Genomic DNA, 19,627 nt, shown 5'->3' on the forward strand with positions numbered 1-19,627 from the left:
ACTATGGCCCCTTTCTATCTCTCTGGCCTGATCGTTACTAGTTTCCTACTTGGTTATTCTACTCTACACTGACCACCTGGAGAGTCTGACCATATCAAGAATACTTCTGCCCTGCCTCAGGGCACTTGTACTTGCATTTACTTTTTGGTTGCTATTTTTCCAGATTTCTGCACAGATCATTTCCCTACTACTTTGAAATAGTTCCTCAGATGTCAGCTTCTCATCGAGGCTTCTCTTCCTATTCTGTCTAACCCAATCTAACACTTCCTATCCTCCTCCCTTCCTTAATTTTTTCCTTATCGTTTGTCTCTATCTAACCTTACAGAAGGCCTCTTTATTTATCTTGTTTATTGTCTGTCTTTTCCACTAGATTATAGAACCACGAAGCAATTTTTGTTATTCACTTCTTTGTCTTTGGTATCCATACCAGCGTCTAGTATGTAGTCTGTAACTAATATATAGTTTGTTGAATGTATGAATGTTTAAAAAATTTTGGAATTTCTGAGACAGTATTGATAGATATTTACAGTTGATTTCTTCTAAGTGCTGGGGCCAACCTTAAAATGTTCATTAGTGGCACTAGTAGAAGTCTGGACTAGGAGTTAGTCTCTTAAGACATTTTGCATCTTGCTTCTGAGCCTCAGTTAATACAGCATAACAGAGAGATATGTGGTATTATTACTTAAATTTATAGGGGCGCCTGGGTGGCTTAGTCGGTTAAGCGTCCGACTTTTGCTTAGGTCATGATCTCGCGGTTCGTGGGTTCGNTTATAAACATATTTACTTTGGGAACAGACAGATCTTTTTCCCCAAACCTTTTTTTTTGGTGGTTATTTATTTTTAGAGGGAGTACATGCACGAGTGGGGAGGGGCAGAGAGAGAGAGAGAGAGAGAGAGAGAGAAGGAAAGAGAAACCCCAAGCAGGCTCCATGCTGTCAGCACAGCACCTGATGACGCAGGGCTCCATTTCATGAATCCTGAGATTATGATTTGAACTGAAATCAAGAGTCAGATGCTTAACTGACTGAGCTACCCAGGCACCCCTTTTTGCCCCAAATTTTAAACATGCTTTATTAGATGAGATGTTTAAAAGGTTGGTATGCGGGGTGGGACTCTCATTTTCGGGTAGGTTATGATCTCATGGTTCTTGGGATCAAACCTTGTGTCAGGCTCTATGCTGACGGAGCACAGAGCCTGCCTGGGATTTTCTGTCTCCTCCCTCGGCTCCTTCCCCACTTGTGTGTGCTTGCTCACTTTCTTTCTCTCTCAAAGTAAGTAAATAGCATTTAAAAAAATTCTGCTCTATGAGACACACTGTTAAGAGAATGGATATATTAGCCACAGATTGGAAGAATATATTTGTAAAAGACATATCTCATAAAGAAGTTTTTATCTAAAATATACAAAGAACTCTTAAAACTCAATAAAAAAAAATGGACAAAAGATCTCAACTGACACCTTTCCAGAAAAGATACACAGATGGCAAATAAGCATATGAAAAGATGCTCTACACCATATGTCATCAGGGAAACATAAATCAAAACAACAAGATATCACTATATGCCTGTTAGAACGGCTAGAATTGAGAGGACTGACAACACCAGATGCGAGGAGGATGTGGAGCAACAGGAGCTCTTATTCTTTGCTGGTAGAAATGAAAAAGTGGTATGGCCCCTTTGGAAGACAGTTTGGTGATCTCTTATAAAATGAAACATATTCTTACCATATAATTTAACTGGGCACCCATTGATATGTACTCGAAGGAGTTGAAAGCTTAAATATACACAGAAACCTGCACTTGGATACTTATACCAGCTTTACTTATAATTACCAAATCTTGGATGCAACCAAGATGTCCTTCAGTAGATGAATGGATAAATAAACTGTGATACGTTCAGACAGTAGAATATTATTCAGCGTTAAAAAGAAATAAGCGATCAAACCTTGAAAAGACATGGAGAAATCTTAAAAGCTATATTACAAAGTGGAAGAAGCCATTCTGAAAGGGCTGCATACTGTATGATCCCAACTACATGACATTCTGAAACAGACAAAACTATGGAGACAGGACAAAAATCAGTGGTTGTGGGTGAGGAGAGAGAGATGAATAGGCAGAGCAAAGAGGATTTTTATGAGAGTGAGAAATAATCTGTACATTATAATGATGACTATATGTCATTATACTTGTGTTCAAACCCGTAGAATGTACAACATGAAGAGTGAACCATAAGGTAAAGTGTGGAGTTGTTGATTTTGATGTGTCAGTTTAAATTCATCCCTGGGGGAGAGGAGCGGGGAGGTGTACCATTCTGGTGAGTGATGTTGATAATGGCAAAGGCAATGCATGTGTTTGGGTCAGAGAATACACGGGAAATCTCTGTACCTTCCTTTCAGTTTTGTTGTAAACTTAAAACTGCTCTAAAAAACATAAAGTTTTTTAAAAAAAAAGAAGAGGGCATAAACGTTCCTTCCACTCTGGAAGGACATCTGCTTCAGCAGCCAGTGACCAACTGGACCTGTGAAGTAAAACCTTCCTTTCCACATTTGCTCTTCAAAATCCTTCAGCCACAAACTGGGATCACAGAGCCGCCTGCATAGCTCATCCACGTGCTCTAGGAGGGACCCTCAGCCCTGCTTTCTTAACTCCATCAAACAGGAGCAAGATGGGCTTTGTTTCAAAAGAGAAATTACCAAATGCTCGTATTTAGGAGAGCTCTTTTTTCTCATTCCAGCAGAGAGAACTTTTTTTTTATGACTTCACATTTTATTTATTTATTTATGCATTCATTCATTCATTTATTTATTATTATTATTTTTTTAAATTTATTTCTGAGAGAGAGAGAGGGACAGACAGACAGACAGACAGCATGAGCAGGGGACGGTCAGAGAGAGAAGGAGACACAGAATCCGAAATAGGCTCCAGCCTCTGAGCTAGCTGTCAGCACAGAGCCCGACATGGGGCTCGAACCTACGAACCGTGGGATCATGGCCTGAGCTGAAGTTGGTGCTTAACCAACTGAGCCACCCAGTTGCCCCTTATTTATTTTTAATGTTTATTTTTGAGAGAGAGTATGAGCAGGGGAGAGGCAGGCAGACACACACACACACACACACACACACACACACACACACACACACAAAATCCAAAGCAGGCTCCATGTTGCAAGCTGCCAGCAGCACAGAGCCTGACATGGGGCTTGAACCCATGAACTGTGAGATTATGACCTGAGCTGAAGTTGGATGCTCAGTCGACTGAGCCACCCAGGTGCCCCTATGATTTCACATTCTAAGATAGTAGTTATGCCCAGGTAATTTTTCTTGAAGAAGTGGGTAAATTTTCATTTCATAATTTAAGTGTCATGTATTATCGGTAGGGATTGGATTTGAATGCCAGTAGCTGAAAACATGATAAATACTGCCTTAAACAAGTGAGGCTTTACTTTTCTTACGTAATGAGAAGTCCAGAGGTAGGCAATCCATAGTTGATGAAATTGCTCAAGGATGTCATCAAGGAAAGAGTAGCCTATTTTCCTAGCTTACCATTTTTGTCTTCTTGGTCAGAAGATGACCGCTGTATCTCTGGAGACTTCATCAGAGGTTTTGGAGGGAAAAAGAGGCAAGGATAAAGGGAGATCTCTTTTTACAAGACTTCTCATTTTTCTGGTAGATAGTGGCCTCTCAGAGACTGATAACCTTTTGTTGGCCAGAGCTATGTTGTTATGTTGGTATGACTTGGTGTTTAACTTGCAGTATCTGGAATTAGTATAGAATGGTTGTTAAGAGCATGGACCTAAGTTTGAAAATTGGTTGTTACTGCCTAACTATATGACTTTAGCATCTTTGTGCCTCAATTTCCTCATTAAATAGGTCTAGTAATATGTACCTACCAACACTTTGTTGAAAGATTAAATGAGCTAGTATTCTTTTTAATGGATACTATTTGTACTCTTTCAAGTATTAGCTATAATTACCATCTTCCTTATCTAGAAGAGTTATTGATAATGGAATTGTAAGTTTGTTACTCAGGGAACAAGTTTTTTTTTTTTTTGAAATAGGAAATAAAACAACAGTTGAATTAGGTGCTTTTGAATACAGGGATGGTTGTAAAAGGTGGTAGAACTCTAAGGACTCTCGTGACTTGCGTTCTTTAAAATTATAGATGAGTTAAAGTATTGGAGCCATTTTAATTTACTCATTTAATCAATCTTAGAACTTGATTGCCTAGAACAAATTGTCTAAGTAATTTTGAACAAATGGCCATTTTACCACCAATCCCCTAAAGTACCTTCAACTCAATAGAAATTCTGTTTCATTGATATGATGTTTTAAGGCTTAACCACATATTGAAATATGATTTTGTTGGTATTGTTACCAGCCTTGCCAATTTATAATCACTCTACTGGAAAAAATGTATCAATTACTTTTCTATTTTCTTTTTAGCCCTATCTGCTTTGATATGATTGAGGAAGCATACATGACGAAATGTGGCCACAGCTTTTGGTAAGATGATTTTATTTAGCAAAATTGTCTTGATTTTTAGCTTGTGTATAAATGTAGCCAGCAAGAAGTTATGTTTTTAAAATAATTTTGGTTATTTTATAATTTATTTGATTGATAAATTTTTACAGGTTCAACAGCTCAAGTCAGTAAGCATATGGTTGGTGGGTAATTTCTGTGAAATTTTTTACCATTGCTCTTGCAGATGGATTTTAAGACTTTTGGGTTGATTGTTAGAGAGCTTCGATTACTGTTTTTAGAAAATTGGGGTTGTTGGATAATTAGGTTCAGCATGAAGCACCTTTAACTCACTTGTGGGGATAGGTGTGAGGCCCAGGAAAGGAGTTTAGAAAGTCATTGGAAAAGGATCTAGGGGATTAAAAAGATCTGTTTTCTTCTTTAACATTTTGCTCAGTATTATCTTTCGTTGTTTAGTCTTACATATATGCCACATTAATCTGTATATTGAAAAAATGTTGGTAAAATACACATAAATTTTACCATCTCAACCATTTTGAAGTTAAATAACGTTAAGTTTGTTCACACTGTTGTTCAGTTAATCTTCAGAACTTTTTTATCTTGCAAAACTTAAACTATACTCTTACTTGAAGGCTCCTCCCTTTCCCCCTAGCCTCTGTCAGTCACCATTTTACTTTGTTTCTGTGAGTTTGACTGTTGTAGATACTTCATATAAGTGGCATCAATTAGTATTTGTATTTTTGTGACTGGTTTATTTCACCTAGCATCATGTGGCATATGTCAGTTTTCTCCCTTTTTGAGGCTGAATAGTATTCCACTGTGTGTATTATATTTTATTTGTTTATTCATCTATCTGTTAATGAACACTTGGATTGCCTTCACTTCCTAACTCTTGTTAAGAATGGTGCTTTGAGCACTGGTATATAAATGTCTCCTTGAGATCCTTGTTTCAGTTCTTTTGGGTATATACCCAGGAGCAGAATTGCTGTATCATCAGGTAGTTCTATGTTTAATTTTTTGAGGAACCTCCATACTGGTTTCCATAGGTGTTGTACCATTTCACGTTTCCCTGGCGGTACCCAAGAGTTCCAGTTTTCCCACATTCTAGCCAACACTTGTTGGTTGAAGTCAGATACTTAACTGACTGAGCCACCCAGGTCCCCCTCATTTTACTGGGGGGGGGAGGGGACAGAAGGAGAGATAGAATCTTAAGCAGGCTCCATGCTCAGTGTGGAGCCTGACCTGGGGCTTAATCCCCATGACCTTTGGAACATGACCTGAGCTGAAATTAAGAGTCAGATGCTCCGCTGACTGAGCCATGCAGGTGCCCCTAGTCTTTCTTTATACCTGGTTATTGTATATGACCACTGGTCCTGATTTGCCCTTGCTGTTGTTATAGTCTCTTCTTTTTCAAGAATTTTCTGATTATTCACAGAATAATCAGAATTATTCCAAAAATTATTCGATTTTTTTTCTATATGTACTCATCCCTATTTTCAGGGACAGAAAAAGATATTTATGATAAAGGCTCTGTTTATCCTGGTATCTACAGTTACTTATAGAAAAATGAAGAGAAATCAGAAAGTTTGTGTGTGTTGGGGGTAGGTGAATAGAGAGTTTCAGAAAACATTTGAAGAGGTATTTGGATGGTTAAAGTGGCATAGTTTTCTATACATTAGAGGCAGTTCTCAAAAAAATTATGCTTTCAAAGTTAAAAAGAAGAAAAATATATTTAAACCTTATAAATAGGCATGTACTTAATAGAAGAAATAGCTATCATACATAGAGAAATACTCATTTTTAAAAATTATTAAAGTATAGTTGACATTGTTTTATTAGTTTCATGTGTGCAACATAGTGATTCAGTAATTCTCTACATTACTCAGTACTCAGAACAATAAGTGTAGTTACCACCTGTCATTGCACAATGTTATTATAATATTATGACAGCATTCCCTGTGCTGTTCTTTTCATCTCCATAACTTATTTTATTACTGGAGGTTTGTACCTGTTAGTTCCCTTCACCTTTTTGCCTATCTCCCCCTCCCTCTGGCAACTACCAGTTTGTTCTTTGTATTTATATGAGTCTGTTTCTGTTTGTTTGTTTGTTCATTGGTTTTGTTTTTTAGATTCCACATATAAGTGCAGTCATGGTGTAATTGCCTTTCTTTGATTTGCTTCACTTAGTATAAAACCCTCTGGGTCCATCCCGTTGCATCCCATTGTTGCAAAGGGCAAAACTTCAAAATATTCATTCTTCATTAATCAGATATACACTTAGTAGAGGACGTAGGCACCCATTTATGTCAGTACACTCTGGCACAGAATTAATTATAGTTTATTTATATATTTTTTAAATGTTTATTTTTGAGAGAGAGATAGAATGAGAGAGAGAGATGGAGCGTGGGCAGAGGAGGGGCAGAGAGAGGGGGAGACAGAATCGCAAGCAGGCTCCAGGCTCTGAGCTGTCAGCACAGACCCAGGCTTGAGGCTCGACCCTATGAACTGCAAGATGAAGGTGGGCAGTTAACTTACGGAGCCACGCAGGTGCCTGTATTTATATTTAGAGAGAAAGCACGAGAGGGGCAGAGGGAGAGGGAGAGAGAGAGGGAGAATATCTCAAGCAGGCTACACACTCAGTGCGGGTTCCATCCCACGATTGGGTATCCATGAGTTGGACGCTCAACCGACTGAGCCCCCCAGGTACCCTCTGATTAATAATGATAATAATAATAATTATTATTTTGTTTTTGAGAGAGAGAGTGGGGGAGGAGCAGAGAGAGAGAGGGGGACAGAGGATCTGAAGTGGATTCTGTGCTGATGGCAGAGGGTCCAATATGGGGCTTGAACTCATGAACCATGATAATACCATGAGATTATGACCTGAGCTAGAGTCCGATGCTTAATTGACTGAGCCACCCATGCACCCCCTGAATTCTTACTTTTAATGGCTGGTGTGTGAAGTAGATTTTGAAAACTTCTCAGGTAGACCCAGATATATATCTTTTTATCCTCCCTATTTTGGACACTAGTCTAGATACTTATGCTCCTTTTAGATTCCAAAATATTGCATCTGGGCTGGTGATGGTCAAGTAGAGTTAATTTTTTCATGCATTTGATATATTTATTTAGTTCCAATTCTAAGAGGATATTGTGCTAGACATTGAAGGTACAGAGATGAATTAAAACAAAATTTTGCTTTCAATGAACAAATAGAACAGGGGATGACAGACACACAGATCAGTACAAAATAAGATAGTTACTGTTTCTTAGACTAGGGCAGGTCTGCCCTGGGGTGATAGTGAGGTAGTATCTGCTATAAGATAAACTTGATTCATCTTGTCGTCATGTCAGCTTATACAGTGGTATGTAACTGATGCATTTTCATTGTATAGCATAGACGGATATTGTCAGTGCTGTGTGGAAACATCAGTTGAACTTTTGTTCCTGAGGACAGTTTCTTGCGACTGTGTCCTAGGCTGTTTTTTCTTCTAGGAGTGTGGTAGTAAGCCTACTAACAAGGGACGGGATTAAGATGCTGAAGGTAGGAGAGGAGAACATTCTATTGGATTCTGGGATAATTTTGGGAATATTGACAAACTCTTTCACTGGGTTAACAGCTTAGCTTGTTCTCCTTGTCATATTTGCCTATTTCTAGCTATTATTTCTTTATAAAACCCATTTGGTAAAACCCAAAATGGCCTGCTTATCTGTCAACCCCTTCTCTCACATTTAATGAGGTTCTTTACTTCATGACTCAGGTTCCCAGTTACTCTACTTCATGACTTGGGTTTTTTCAACTTGCAGATTCTTTTAACGGTTAAATCTTGTCATGTGGGCATATTTTCTGGTAATATTAACTCATTTGTTTTCCCTAAGCAGACTATAAATGTTTTCATGTTGGGAACATGGAATCTTAATATATTGTAATTGTATATCTGCTTTATGCTTCTAAAAGTTTAGTGTATTATTTCCTTCATTGAAATTTCCATGTAGGAAACTTTCTAGCAGATATACAGCCTATCTTGTGGGAATATGGGAATCCTAGCCTTGTCATAGTTGCAAGAGGTGATGTTATTTCTAGAATGCTGTGCAGATTATTTAATATATATTTGAGTGCCTATTATGTGCCAGCCATTTACTCTGATCTTTATGTCCTTGTGCTGTGCCAGACCAGTGCTAAGTTCTCTGTGATGTCTTCTTTTTATTATCTTTAAAGAAACAAATGTGAGGTGAGAAAGCAGTTGATAATTAGAACAGAGAAACCTAATGGATGTAGGTTTCTGTTTTGATAAGGTAGAGTGAAGTAAGTAGATGCAAAAATTAAAAATTTATAGTAATTTGAATACAGAATAAGAGAGGTGCTATCTTTTTAGGAATCATCTTTATAATCACCCTTGTAAATTCTTACAAATAATTTTTTTTCTGATTATAGGAGCAGTACTATTTAACTATAGATACTTGTATACATCTACAAAGAACAAATTTCCTATAATTATACCATCCAGAGACATACATTATTAACATAAGGATGAATGTCTTTTTTTGGTTTATTTTAAATGTACACATATGCAGTTTTTTAAAAATAGAAATGAGATGGTACTGTATGCACTATGTTAGAGATGTTTAGTCAGTAGAAACTAATAGTGACTTTTTAAAATGTCAGTTTGATATTTCTCTGTGGTTTAGTAGAACAGTATTTAAGAAGTTTATAATAAGACAATTGTAAAAAGTCACACATTACAGAAACATATAAAGAAGGAAAAATTTCTTGTAATCTTACTTCTCTAGCTATAACTATTAATTAGGTTATTTTTCATGACATGTATTGCAATATGATTTTTTTCATATATATTGCATTGGATTGATGTTTACAAATTAGTCAATTTAGTCCTAGTGTTTTGGTTGCTTCTAATTGCTATTTACAGATAATCTTGAATACTTTTCTGCGTATACATCTCTGCTCATTTCCTTAGGATACATTCCTAGAAATAAAATCATTACATCAAAGGGAATGTGGTAGTTACATTTCCTTCATCAGTACGTGAAGTTGTTTATACTAACAAGTGCTCCTTAACTGTGACAGTATTTTCTTTATTTTTCCATTCTGTTTGGTAAAAACTACTATATAATTTAAAATCAGTTTTTTTATTCTACTGAAGGTGATGATTTTCTCATGCTTATTGACTAATGTTTCTTATTGATTTTTATGTTTTTCTCTTTTCTTTTTTTATTTGAATGTGCTCTTTTTGTATTAATATCAGCACTCCAAGAACATGAATGGTCTATTTGCTTAACTAAATCATAGGCATTTGCTTTTTTTGGTGTTGTTTGTTATATAATATTTAAATTACATAAACTTAAAAGTTAGTACATTTTTAAACATTGTATATCCAGTTGACTTACTCAAGTTCATTTTTAAACAACTTTTGTATACTATTATGTAATAAATGCCTTAGGTGTTCTTCATTATGAAAAAATAGAAGCTGAAATAAATTTGATAACGTTACTTGTTTTAAATGAGAAATAGAAGACTGATAGGCATTGTTTTGTGACCAATTTATTTAATTCTTCACTGATTTAATAAAATCTATTTTTTTTTCTTGCTAATAGCTACAAGTGTATTCATCAGAGTTTGGAGGATAATAATAGATGTCCCAAGTGTAACTATGTTGTGGATAATATTGACCATCTGTATCCTAATTTCTTGGGTGAGTCTTTGGAATGATTCTTTATAAAAATATTTGAGCCCCAAAGTGTTTGTTGGCACTAATTTATCCAGAAAACATACTTTAGAGGTAAAGTGAGTCTCTCCCTCTTATTCACCGGGGTGCTCTCCCCAGTCTTTCTTGGGTTCCGGTGTATTTTCCATACCATGTGTTGTTAGTACTATATTTTACTATTTTTAATTTTCATAAAAAAGAAAAATTGGCAAAACTCTATTTCTTACATAGATGGCTGGACAGAACGTGAGGCTGAAGGGGAATGCAGAGGTCCAGAACACCTGTGTTATGCATTCCTGATGTTTGTGATTCTGGGGCCGAAGTGAGAGTCTGGGGAGGAAAGAGCTTGCAGAAGGAACTTAGGAGAAGGAGAATGCTGAGTGGTAGGATGCTCTGCAGGACTGGACCCAGTGGGCGAGATTAGGCAGAAGGGAGATGAAAGTCCTACAAAGCAGAACCTTTTGTCCCTGAACCTGGAAACATGGATTGATGCTGCTGTGTGGACTTCTAGAATCACTTTCCTATCAGTTGTTCTAGCTTTGGGAAACTTCTTTTGGAATGGTTAAATACAGAAAGAAATCTAATGTTCTGACAGTTTTGGTGTTTAGTAAGACTTTTCAGGCAGGATTCTTCAATGAGTTCAAAAGTTAAGTGAATTTCTAAATAGAGCACTGTATACTAGTACGTACTAGTACTAGTACGGAAGAAATTTTAACATGGAGTAAGTACTATATTAGTAGAAAGTGATTTCACACAATAAGTATATATTCTCACATATGTACAGTGAATAGTGAAGTCACAATTACTGATTTTCTAGGTTAGAAATTATCTTGGTGATGATCTAGTTTTTAGCCTTTTTTTATGGATAAAAATTTTTAGTATGGATAATAGGAGTATTTGTTTTGTTTTATTTTAGAGAGAGAGAGAGCACAAGTTGGGGGAGAGGAGCAGAGGCAGAGAGAGAATCTTTTTTTTCTAAATGTTTATTTTGAGAGACAGTTGGGGGAGGTCAGAGAGAGTGAGAGTGAGAGCGAGAGCGAGAGGGAGAGGGGGAGAGAGAGAGAGAGAGAGAGAGAGGTAGAGAGAGAGAATCCCAAGCAGGGTCTGTGCTTTCAGCGCTGAGCCCAACACAGGGCTCGATCCCATGAAGCATGAGATCATGACGTGAGAGCCAAAAATCAAGTGTCAAAGCTTAACCAGCTGAGCCACCCAGGCACCCAGAGAGTGAAAGGGAGAGGCAGGGAGAGCATGGAGCCTGACTTGGGCCTTGATCCCACAACCCTGGGATAATGACCTGAGCTGAAATCAGGAGTTGGTCGCTCAACTGACTGGGCCACCCAGGCACATCTTGCACCTTTTTAACTGATAGGTTAGGACCCTTTATTTATTATTATTATTTTATTATTTTTAAATGTTTATTTTTGAGAGAGAGACAGTGCGAGTGGGGGCGGGGGGCACAGTGAGAGGGAGACAGAATCTGAAGCAGGTTCTAGGCTCTGAGCTGACAATACAGAGCCTGATGTGGGGCTTGAACCCATGAACTGTGAGATGGTGACCTGAGCTGAAGTTGGTATTATAAATCTGGTTATTTAAAAATAAAACTCTTACCTCTTTTATTCATTCATTTACTTATTTATTTATAAAAGTTTATTATTTAATATGAGAGAAAGACAGAACACACCAGTGGGGGTGGGGCAGAGAGAGAGGGAAACTGAATCCCAAGCAGGCTCTGTGCTGTCAGCACAGAGTCTGACGTGGGGCTCAATCTCATGAATGGTGAGATCATGCCTGAACTGAAATCAAGAGTTAGATGCTTAACTGGCTGAGCCACTCAGGTGCCCGAGGATCATAGTTTTTAAAAATATATGTATATAATGGACATATAACATAATGTAAGTTTAAGATTTTTTCTTTTTCTTTTTAAAGTGTAAGTATTGAGAAGCTTTGCTTATGTAAATAAGTTGACGGGGTTTGAAGGAATTTTGTTAACAGTAATGTCACTCAGTTTTGTTTTTTTTTTAATGTTTTTAAAAATTTATTTCAGAGAGAGAGAGAGACAGTGTGAGCAGGGGAGGGTCAGAGAGAGAGGGAGACACAGAATCTGAAACAGGCTCCAGGCTCTGAGCTGTCAGCACAGAGCCCGATGCGGGGCTCGAACCCACGAACCATGGGACCATGACCTGAGCCGAAGTTGGACGCTTAGCCAGCTGAGCCACCCAGGTGTCCCAATGTTACTCAGTTTTTTGACCTCATTCTGAATTAAGAACTTAAGAAAAAAAGCATTTATTGATTTATCCTCTAAAAGAATCTTAATGCTCTGTTAGTTAAAAAGTCAAGTCCTTTCTTCAATTTTAATGAAAGCAAAGCACTGGAAGCCAAACACTAAAGAAAGATTTGCTTTTCTAGTCATTATTATTATACACTTTTTTGTCAAGACAAGTACTTTGATTTTTTCCTTTCCTGACCTAAACACTACACTGTTAGAACCTTTTTCTTCTGACTTTCTCCCATCTCTTCTTCTACCTTTCATAGCATTCTGTTTAGTTCACTCTTCCTGCCTTTCCTCCTCCAACACATTCACGATTCTTTCCATCGTACTTGCTTTTGAGAGCTTTCTTTCTTTCTCCTGTTACTGAAAGGCTCATGCGAGGTGAAGTCTCCCTGTCCCCATCGATTATCCCCATCGATTGCTGTCTTCCGCTCCTGCCAAGACTTGCTCCCTAGCTCTCCCTGTCCCTCCATGATGGGAAAGCCCCCTCCAGCTTCCTGCCTCCATCTCTCTCCCTCTCTCAGTCTGTACTTCTCTGTGTATAAAATTTGTAAATTGAATTTTCTTATCTCCCTTATGAATGACTTTATGATTTTGTGAGGGACAACATGAATGGTACGTTTAAAATCCTTCTTTGTGGGGCGCCTGGGTGGCTCAGTCAGTTGAGTTTTCGACTTCGGCTCAGGTCATGATCTCACAGTGCATGGGTTCGAGCCCCGTGTCAGGCTCTGTGCTGACGGCTCAGAGCCTAGAGGCTGCTTCAGATTCTGTGCCTCCCTCTCTCTCTGCCCCTCCCCTGCTTGCTCTCTGTCTCTCAAAATAAAGACATAAAAATAAAATAAAATAAAATCCTTATTTGTAAAGCAAGTAAATAACTAAGAATAGGGCACTTGTGATGAGCATCGGGTGTTGTAAGTAAGTGATGAATCACTAGATTCTGCTCCTGATACCAATATTGCAGTGTATGTTAACCAACTAAAATCTAAATTTAAAAAAAGGGAAAAAAAGTAAATAAAGTATGTAACATTCTACTGCTAAGCAGTGTCCTAAGTGCTTTGTGTAAACCAACTCATTTAATTTTCAGTCCTATGAAATAGGTACTGTTGTTGCCATACTCATTCTTCAGGTGAGGAAACTAATGCAAAGAAAAGTTGAGTAACTTGTGTAGAGTTACACGGCTTTTATTGGAATTGGAATTTGGTCCGAAGTCGTTGGTCTTAAGAGTATGTGCTTTAGGGGCGCCTGGGTGGTTCAGTCAGTTAAGCGTCCGACTTTGGCTCAGGTCATGATCTCATGGTTTGTGGGTTCGAGCCCCGCGTTGGACTCTGTGCTGACAGCCAGCTCAGAGCCTGGAGTCTGCTTCCAATTCTGTGTCTCCCTTTCTCTCTGACCCTCCCCTGCTCTCTCTCTCTCTCTCTCTCTCTCAGAAGTAAATAAAACATTAAAAAAAAAAAAGAGTATGTGCTTTAACTATACTGTCTTGCTTTAAAAAGATAGTTGCTAGAATGGAAGTGTTAGCAGTAGAAATGCATAGTTTGTTCTTAGTACTGTGGCTGTTTTAAGGATCCAGGGATTTATAATTATGGATATAGAATGTCCTTAAAGTTCAGTGGTACACAAAATTTCTCAGTAGAATGCAGTGTAGTATACACACAAAGTATTAAAATTTAAGTCAGTTTATATTCAAATGGAGAATTCCGTTACTGAAACATTAAACTCTTATTCGTGTACTTCTCTTTATTCCCACTATGTCATTTCAGGCTCTCCTTTCTCTTCCCTGGATTATAATAGTAGCTTTGTGAGGTACATACTAGGCTTCCATCTGTCTACATTTCTAGCCTTAGTTGGTAGGCCATTAATCATTAACGGAATCACTATGACCCTGTGTTTCAACATAAAGATTTTAAGTCATTTTATCTCCTGCTCTTTTATGACATTCCCTCCTCTTTCTTACACCCTTATCTGAAATTTTTTCCACTACTTTTTCTGCCTAGTGAGTCTCTGTGTGCATGTTGTGGCCTAATTCTCTTGTCACCTTCTATGTGTAGCCTACTCATTCACACTTTGATTGCTCCTTGTCCTGTGTCCTGTGTAAGGCTGTTTCAGTGATAGTAGTGATTATCACATTATGTTACAACTTCTGCCCCATATATATTTGTCTTCCTACTCAGAGTTGCTTGAGGTTTAGTAGATTGAATGTTATTTATCATTAAAGTGTGGATTCTTAGTGTGGGCTTGATACCTCTCTGGTTGGTTAAGAAATATTAATAGTTGGATTGTGGTATAGTGGGAAATATTATATGGGATTTAATATTTATTAAATTTATTTATTTTTATTTTTTTATTTTATTTTATTTTATTTTTTATGTTTTTTTTATTTATTTCTAGGAGAGAGAGAGAGACAGACAGCGTGAGCAGGGGAGGGTCAGAGAGAGAGGGAGTGACAGACTCTGAAACAGGCTCCAGGCTCTGAGCTGGCAGTCAGCACAGAGCCCGACGCGGGGCTCGAACCCACAAACCGCGAGATCATGACCTAAGTGAAAGTCGGACGCTTAACCGACTAAGCCACCCAGGCGCCCCTAAATTTATTTATTAAATAAATGTATTTTATAATTTATATTAGGTGGGATTTATATCCTAGTTCTCTTATATTCTGTGTTACCATGAGTGAGTTCCTGATGCTCTATTTTTCTCATCTCTGAAATGGGGAGGATAACCCATAGGATAATGTCTATAAATTAAGGTGCTAGACTAGTGCTAAACTGGCTTAGTGCTAGCTTCTTTTTCTTTGTCCAGTTCTTGTTGTTTTTGTTTGTTGTTATTAGTTGGCTGTTAAAGAGAGAAGAAAAGAATTTGTAGAATTGGTTAATTTAGTGGTTCAGTGAGAGTATCAAGTTCTCTTTCTGTCCCTCCATCTCCAGCATATGCGTTGGCTCTTTGACTAGCTCCCCACAAGACAGCAGCATGGCTCTAAGCGGTCCAGATAGCCAGGCACACCATTGGGCTGGGGCGGGACCTGGCTTTTCTGAAAGCATGCGGCAGCCTGACACTTGGGAGAAAATTATGGTGTTATTTACAAAAAGAGGGGGAGGATGTTTTTGATAGGTAACTGACAGTGTCTGCCTATAAAATTGGTATATATAGGACAGTAACAAACAAAAAGAACAAATAAAAACGATTAGTGCCTACTTTATAGAATCAGCCAGGTATCATGTGGAGGATGGGGACAGTGTCACACTGTGAAGAATTGTCTCCCTCCAGGTGCTGATCGTGTCACTGAGATAACGTACACGAAAACGCACGTTCTACACAATTCTCCTGTGGTATTGGTGGGAGTGCTAATAGCCGTTGTGGTAGTAGCTGTGGTAAGACGGTTTCAAATTGGATATAAAGTGAAAACCTAGCATTTTCTGCTTAGCATCTTTTAAACTTGGGGGTTTTTAAATTGAAAATCGAACCCATTTAAACAGAACAATTAGGTGATGCATTTCACAATAATACAAATTATATGTGCTTTTTGTTTTGTTTCTCTTTTTAGTGAATGAGCTCATTCTCAAACAGAACCAAAGATTTGAGGAAAAGAGGTTCAAATTGGACCACTCAGTGAGTAGCACCGTATGTTTCAACTCTTATTACTATTTTTAATAAATTTCAATTTGTTGTTTTTATTCTTTTAATATTAATTTAAACATTTGTTTTTTGGGGGGGCACCTGGGTGGCTCAGTCAGTTGAGCGTCTGACTTCGGCTCAGGTCATGATCTCACTGCTCATGGGTTCGAGTCCCCCATTGGGCTCTTTGCTGACAGCTCCGAGCCTGGAGCCTGTTTGGGATTCTGTATGTTTCCCTCTCTCTGCCCCTCCCATGCTCATGCGCTGTCTCTCTGTTTCTCAATCATAAATGTTAACAAAATTTTTTTAAAAAATGTAATTTTGAGAGAGAGAGCACACAAGTGAGCAAGTGGCAGAGAGAGAACCTCAAGAGGGTCAGAGGGAGAGAACGAGGGGGGTGGAGAGAGAGCGAGAGAGAGCGAGAGAGCGAAGCAGGGCTCACCTGAAGCAGAGCTTGAGCTCATCTGAAGTGGGACTTCATCTCAAGAACCCTGTGAGATTATGACCTGAGCCGAAGTCAGGTGCTTAATGAATGAGCCACCCAGCTATCAAAGCTTAGTATGTCACTGATTTCTTTTTCAAAGGAAATTTGTTTTAAGTTTATTCTATTTAGTAAAGACTTTGTTAACTACATTGTCCAAAATTTAGTGACCATCTTTTGAAAGGTCTTGTGGGATCCACATTGAATCATTGTTGGCTTGTAACACATGACATTTGGAGGATTATATGGCAGTGTGAAACTATGGTTGGTAATTTGGAAAAACTATTGGAAGATTCTGAATTAAGAGAATCAGACCCGAATTATTGAGGGAAATGAGCTTAAATTAATGCCTTACTAAGTACAAAGTTGGCTAGACAAATAATTAAAATGTAAGCACTTATTTATGTATTTATTTATTTATAAAAGTTTATCTTACTTACTTTGAGGAGGGGGAGGGGCAGAGATTGGGAGAGAGAATCCCAAGCAGGGTCCATGGTCTCAGCATAGAACCCAACATGGGGCTTTATCGTGACCAGGGCAGAAATCAAGAGTTGGACACCCAGTTGAGAGAACCACCCAGGCACCTCAAAATCCAAGCACTTATTTTGAAGGGAATTCTACGTTTAGCCTTGCTCACTTAATATTTGTCTTGAATATGACTTTTGTATCTGTTATCTAAATTCATTTAAGGGAGAAATAGTGTTTAATTTATCATTAGAAGGCTAGGAGCCACTAGTTGGGAAGGATTAGGTTAGAATATCAAAGTATATTTTTTATATCTGTGTCATAACATATTAGGAAGTAGCAGTTAAGCATTTGTTTTAGACTCTCTGAAACAATCTTCTGGATGTTTCATGTTTCTTCTTTTCTTTATTTTTAGAATGGCCACAGGTGGCAAATATTTCAGGATTTGTTGGGAACTGACCAAGATAACCTTGATTTGGCTAATGTCAACCTTATGTTGGAATTACTAGTGCAAAAGAAGAAACAACTGGAAGCAGTAAGTGGTAGCTGAACTTTAAAAAATATTAAGTGGTGTTTTTTTATTGCACTGAGAAAGATCTAGAAATCCTTAAAAATAATAGGGTAGTGTCGGTTACTCAGTTCATCCAATTTTATTCTGCAAGAAAGAGCATGTGCAAGGTATCACTTCTAACAAATTCCCCATTCCAAGTAAGAGAAAAGACAAATGTTTTTTTTCTTTTTCTTTTTAAAAATATTTATTTTGAGAGAGAGAGAGAGACAGAGAATGAGAATGAGTGGGGAAGACGGGCAGAGGGAGAATCCCAAGCAGGCCCTGTGCTCAGTGCAGAGCTTGATGTGGGTGGGGCTGGATCCTATGACCATGAGATCATGATCTGAACCAAAATCAAGAGTCAGACGCCTAACTGCCTGAGCCACCTAGATGCCCCTTTTCTTTTTTAAAAAATTTATTTGTTTTGGGAGAGACAGCCAAGCAGGGGAGGGTCAGAGAAAAAGGAAGAGAGAAAATCTTAAGTAGGCCCCTCGCTGTCCGTGCAGAGCCCAGCATGCGGCTCAATCTCAAGAACTGTGAGATCATGACCTGCGCAGAAAGCAACAGTCAGATACTTACTGACTGAGCCACCCAGGTGCCCCAACTTAGATTTCTTATATACAACTTACTTGCACTGTCCAGTTTATATTAAGAAAAACTGAGTGATAGGCAAGACATGAGAAAGTGCAGTTTCGTTTTAATGGGAACAATTATATTGGTCATTTTTTTTTATTACTTTCTTTTCTTTTACTTTCATATTACTTGCCATATTTTCCTTTCTTCACATAAGAGATTTAGAAGAGAAAATTGATACTGTTATTTTTATCTACATAAAATCCTTTCAGCAAGTGTCCGTTGGTGGCAGCTGTAGTCTGTAGCTTAAATAAAGGAATTTATAGAAAGATGGGAACTAGAACTAAATATATCCTCTTTCATCTAATGAAAGTAAATAAATGTAAAATTGCATTTATTTCATGTAAATATAAACAGTGTAAAATATGAATTTGCATGTATTAGTCAAGAATGGAATATAATCCATTAGGAGCAACTCCCATCTTAGCACCAGCAGAGTCCCCGTGACCTGGCTTAAAATGAAAAGGAGGGGGTAAAGTAAGTGAGTAGCTGACATACATGAAAAGGAAGAGTTTAACAACCAAATAGCGGGAAGATTAGAAGGATAGCTTCTCTGGAGACTGAGGAAATGAGATCAGGCACTTGAATGTTGTTGGGTCTTTGGTGCCTCTCATGTCTCTTTCTTTGGGACAGGTCTGATTTCCTTTTCTCTAATTTTTATCACATGGTGGGTAATATAGTCACTCACACTTTCTTTTATATTTATGTTTTGAAAGAAAAAAAGGGGGCTTTCCTTTCCAGTTTCAGTTTAAAAATTTCTGTGGCGGATTGTTTATTAACATAGCTTAGATCTGGAGCGCATCTGATAGAATGGGAGTCTTTTTAGTAGGACAAGGGAATAGCTGAGGTGGTGCTTACCAGAATGATTCTCCCATGCTGTGTCTTTTTAAGGGGCAGGGCTGGCAGGAATTTCTCCTGTGTTTTTGGAAGAAGGAGCTTTATTTTTATTTATTTTCTTTTAGTTTTATTGAGATATGATTGACACATAGCACTGTAAGCTTAAGGTATATAGTATAATGCCTTGACATATATGTATTGTGCAGTGATTACCATAGTAAGTTTAGTAACATCCATTATCTCATATAACATCCTTTATCTCCTATAGATACAAGAGAAACAAAAAAGGGAAAAAAATGTGTTTTTCTTTGTGCTGAAAATTTTTAGGATTTACTCTTTAGCAGTTTTCAAATATACCATACGGTGGTGTTGACTGTAGTCATCGTGTTGTATATTACATCCTCAGTACTTATTTATCTTCTACCTGGAAGTTTGTACCTATTGATCACCTTTGTCCAATCCCCCCATCACCCCCGTTTCTAGTTAGCACAAATCTGATCTCTATGAGTATGGTGGGTTTTGTTTTTAAGATTCCACGTGTAAGTGAGATCAATGTCTGTCAGACTTTCTTCTCTTAGCATAAT

The 19,627-nt window shown here is 37.9% G+C and overlaps 1 protein-coding gene across 2 annotated transcripts in view; it reads left to right on the forward strand.

Annotated features, from left to right (window-relative positions):
* COP1 (COP1 E3 ubiquitin ligase) overlaps positions 1 to 19,627 on the forward strand; it is a 220,383-nt gene that overhangs the window by 19,091 nt on the left and 181,665 nt on the right. Inside the window, exons 2-5 of one of the 2 annotated variants that reach the window (XM_077763321.1) lie at positions 4,441 to 4,500; positions 10,090 to 10,187; positions 16,007 to 16,083; positions 17,439 to 17,558. In XM_077763321.1, coding sequence (XP_077619447.1) covers positions 4,457 to 4,500; positions 10,090 to 10,187; positions 16,007 to 16,083; positions 17,439 to 17,558 — 339 coding nt within the window. In that variant the 5' untranslated portion in view covers positions 4,441 to 4,456. The remainder of the gene's footprint in view (positions 1 to 4,440; positions 4,501 to 10,089; positions 10,188 to 16,006; positions 16,084 to 17,438; positions 17,559 to 19,627) is intronic. The other variant, XM_077763323.1, reaches the window with a different exon arrangement.

The sequence above is a fragment of the Crocuta crocuta genome, unplaced genomic scaffold, assembly GCF_008692635.1.
Source record: "Crocuta crocuta isolate KB4526 unplaced genomic scaffold, BGI_CrCroc_1.0 scaffold3, whole genome shotgun sequence".
In the NCBI taxonomy this organism is placed as follows: domain Eukaryota; kingdom Metazoa; phylum Chordata; class Mammalia; order Carnivora; family Hyaenidae; genus Crocuta; species Crocuta crocuta.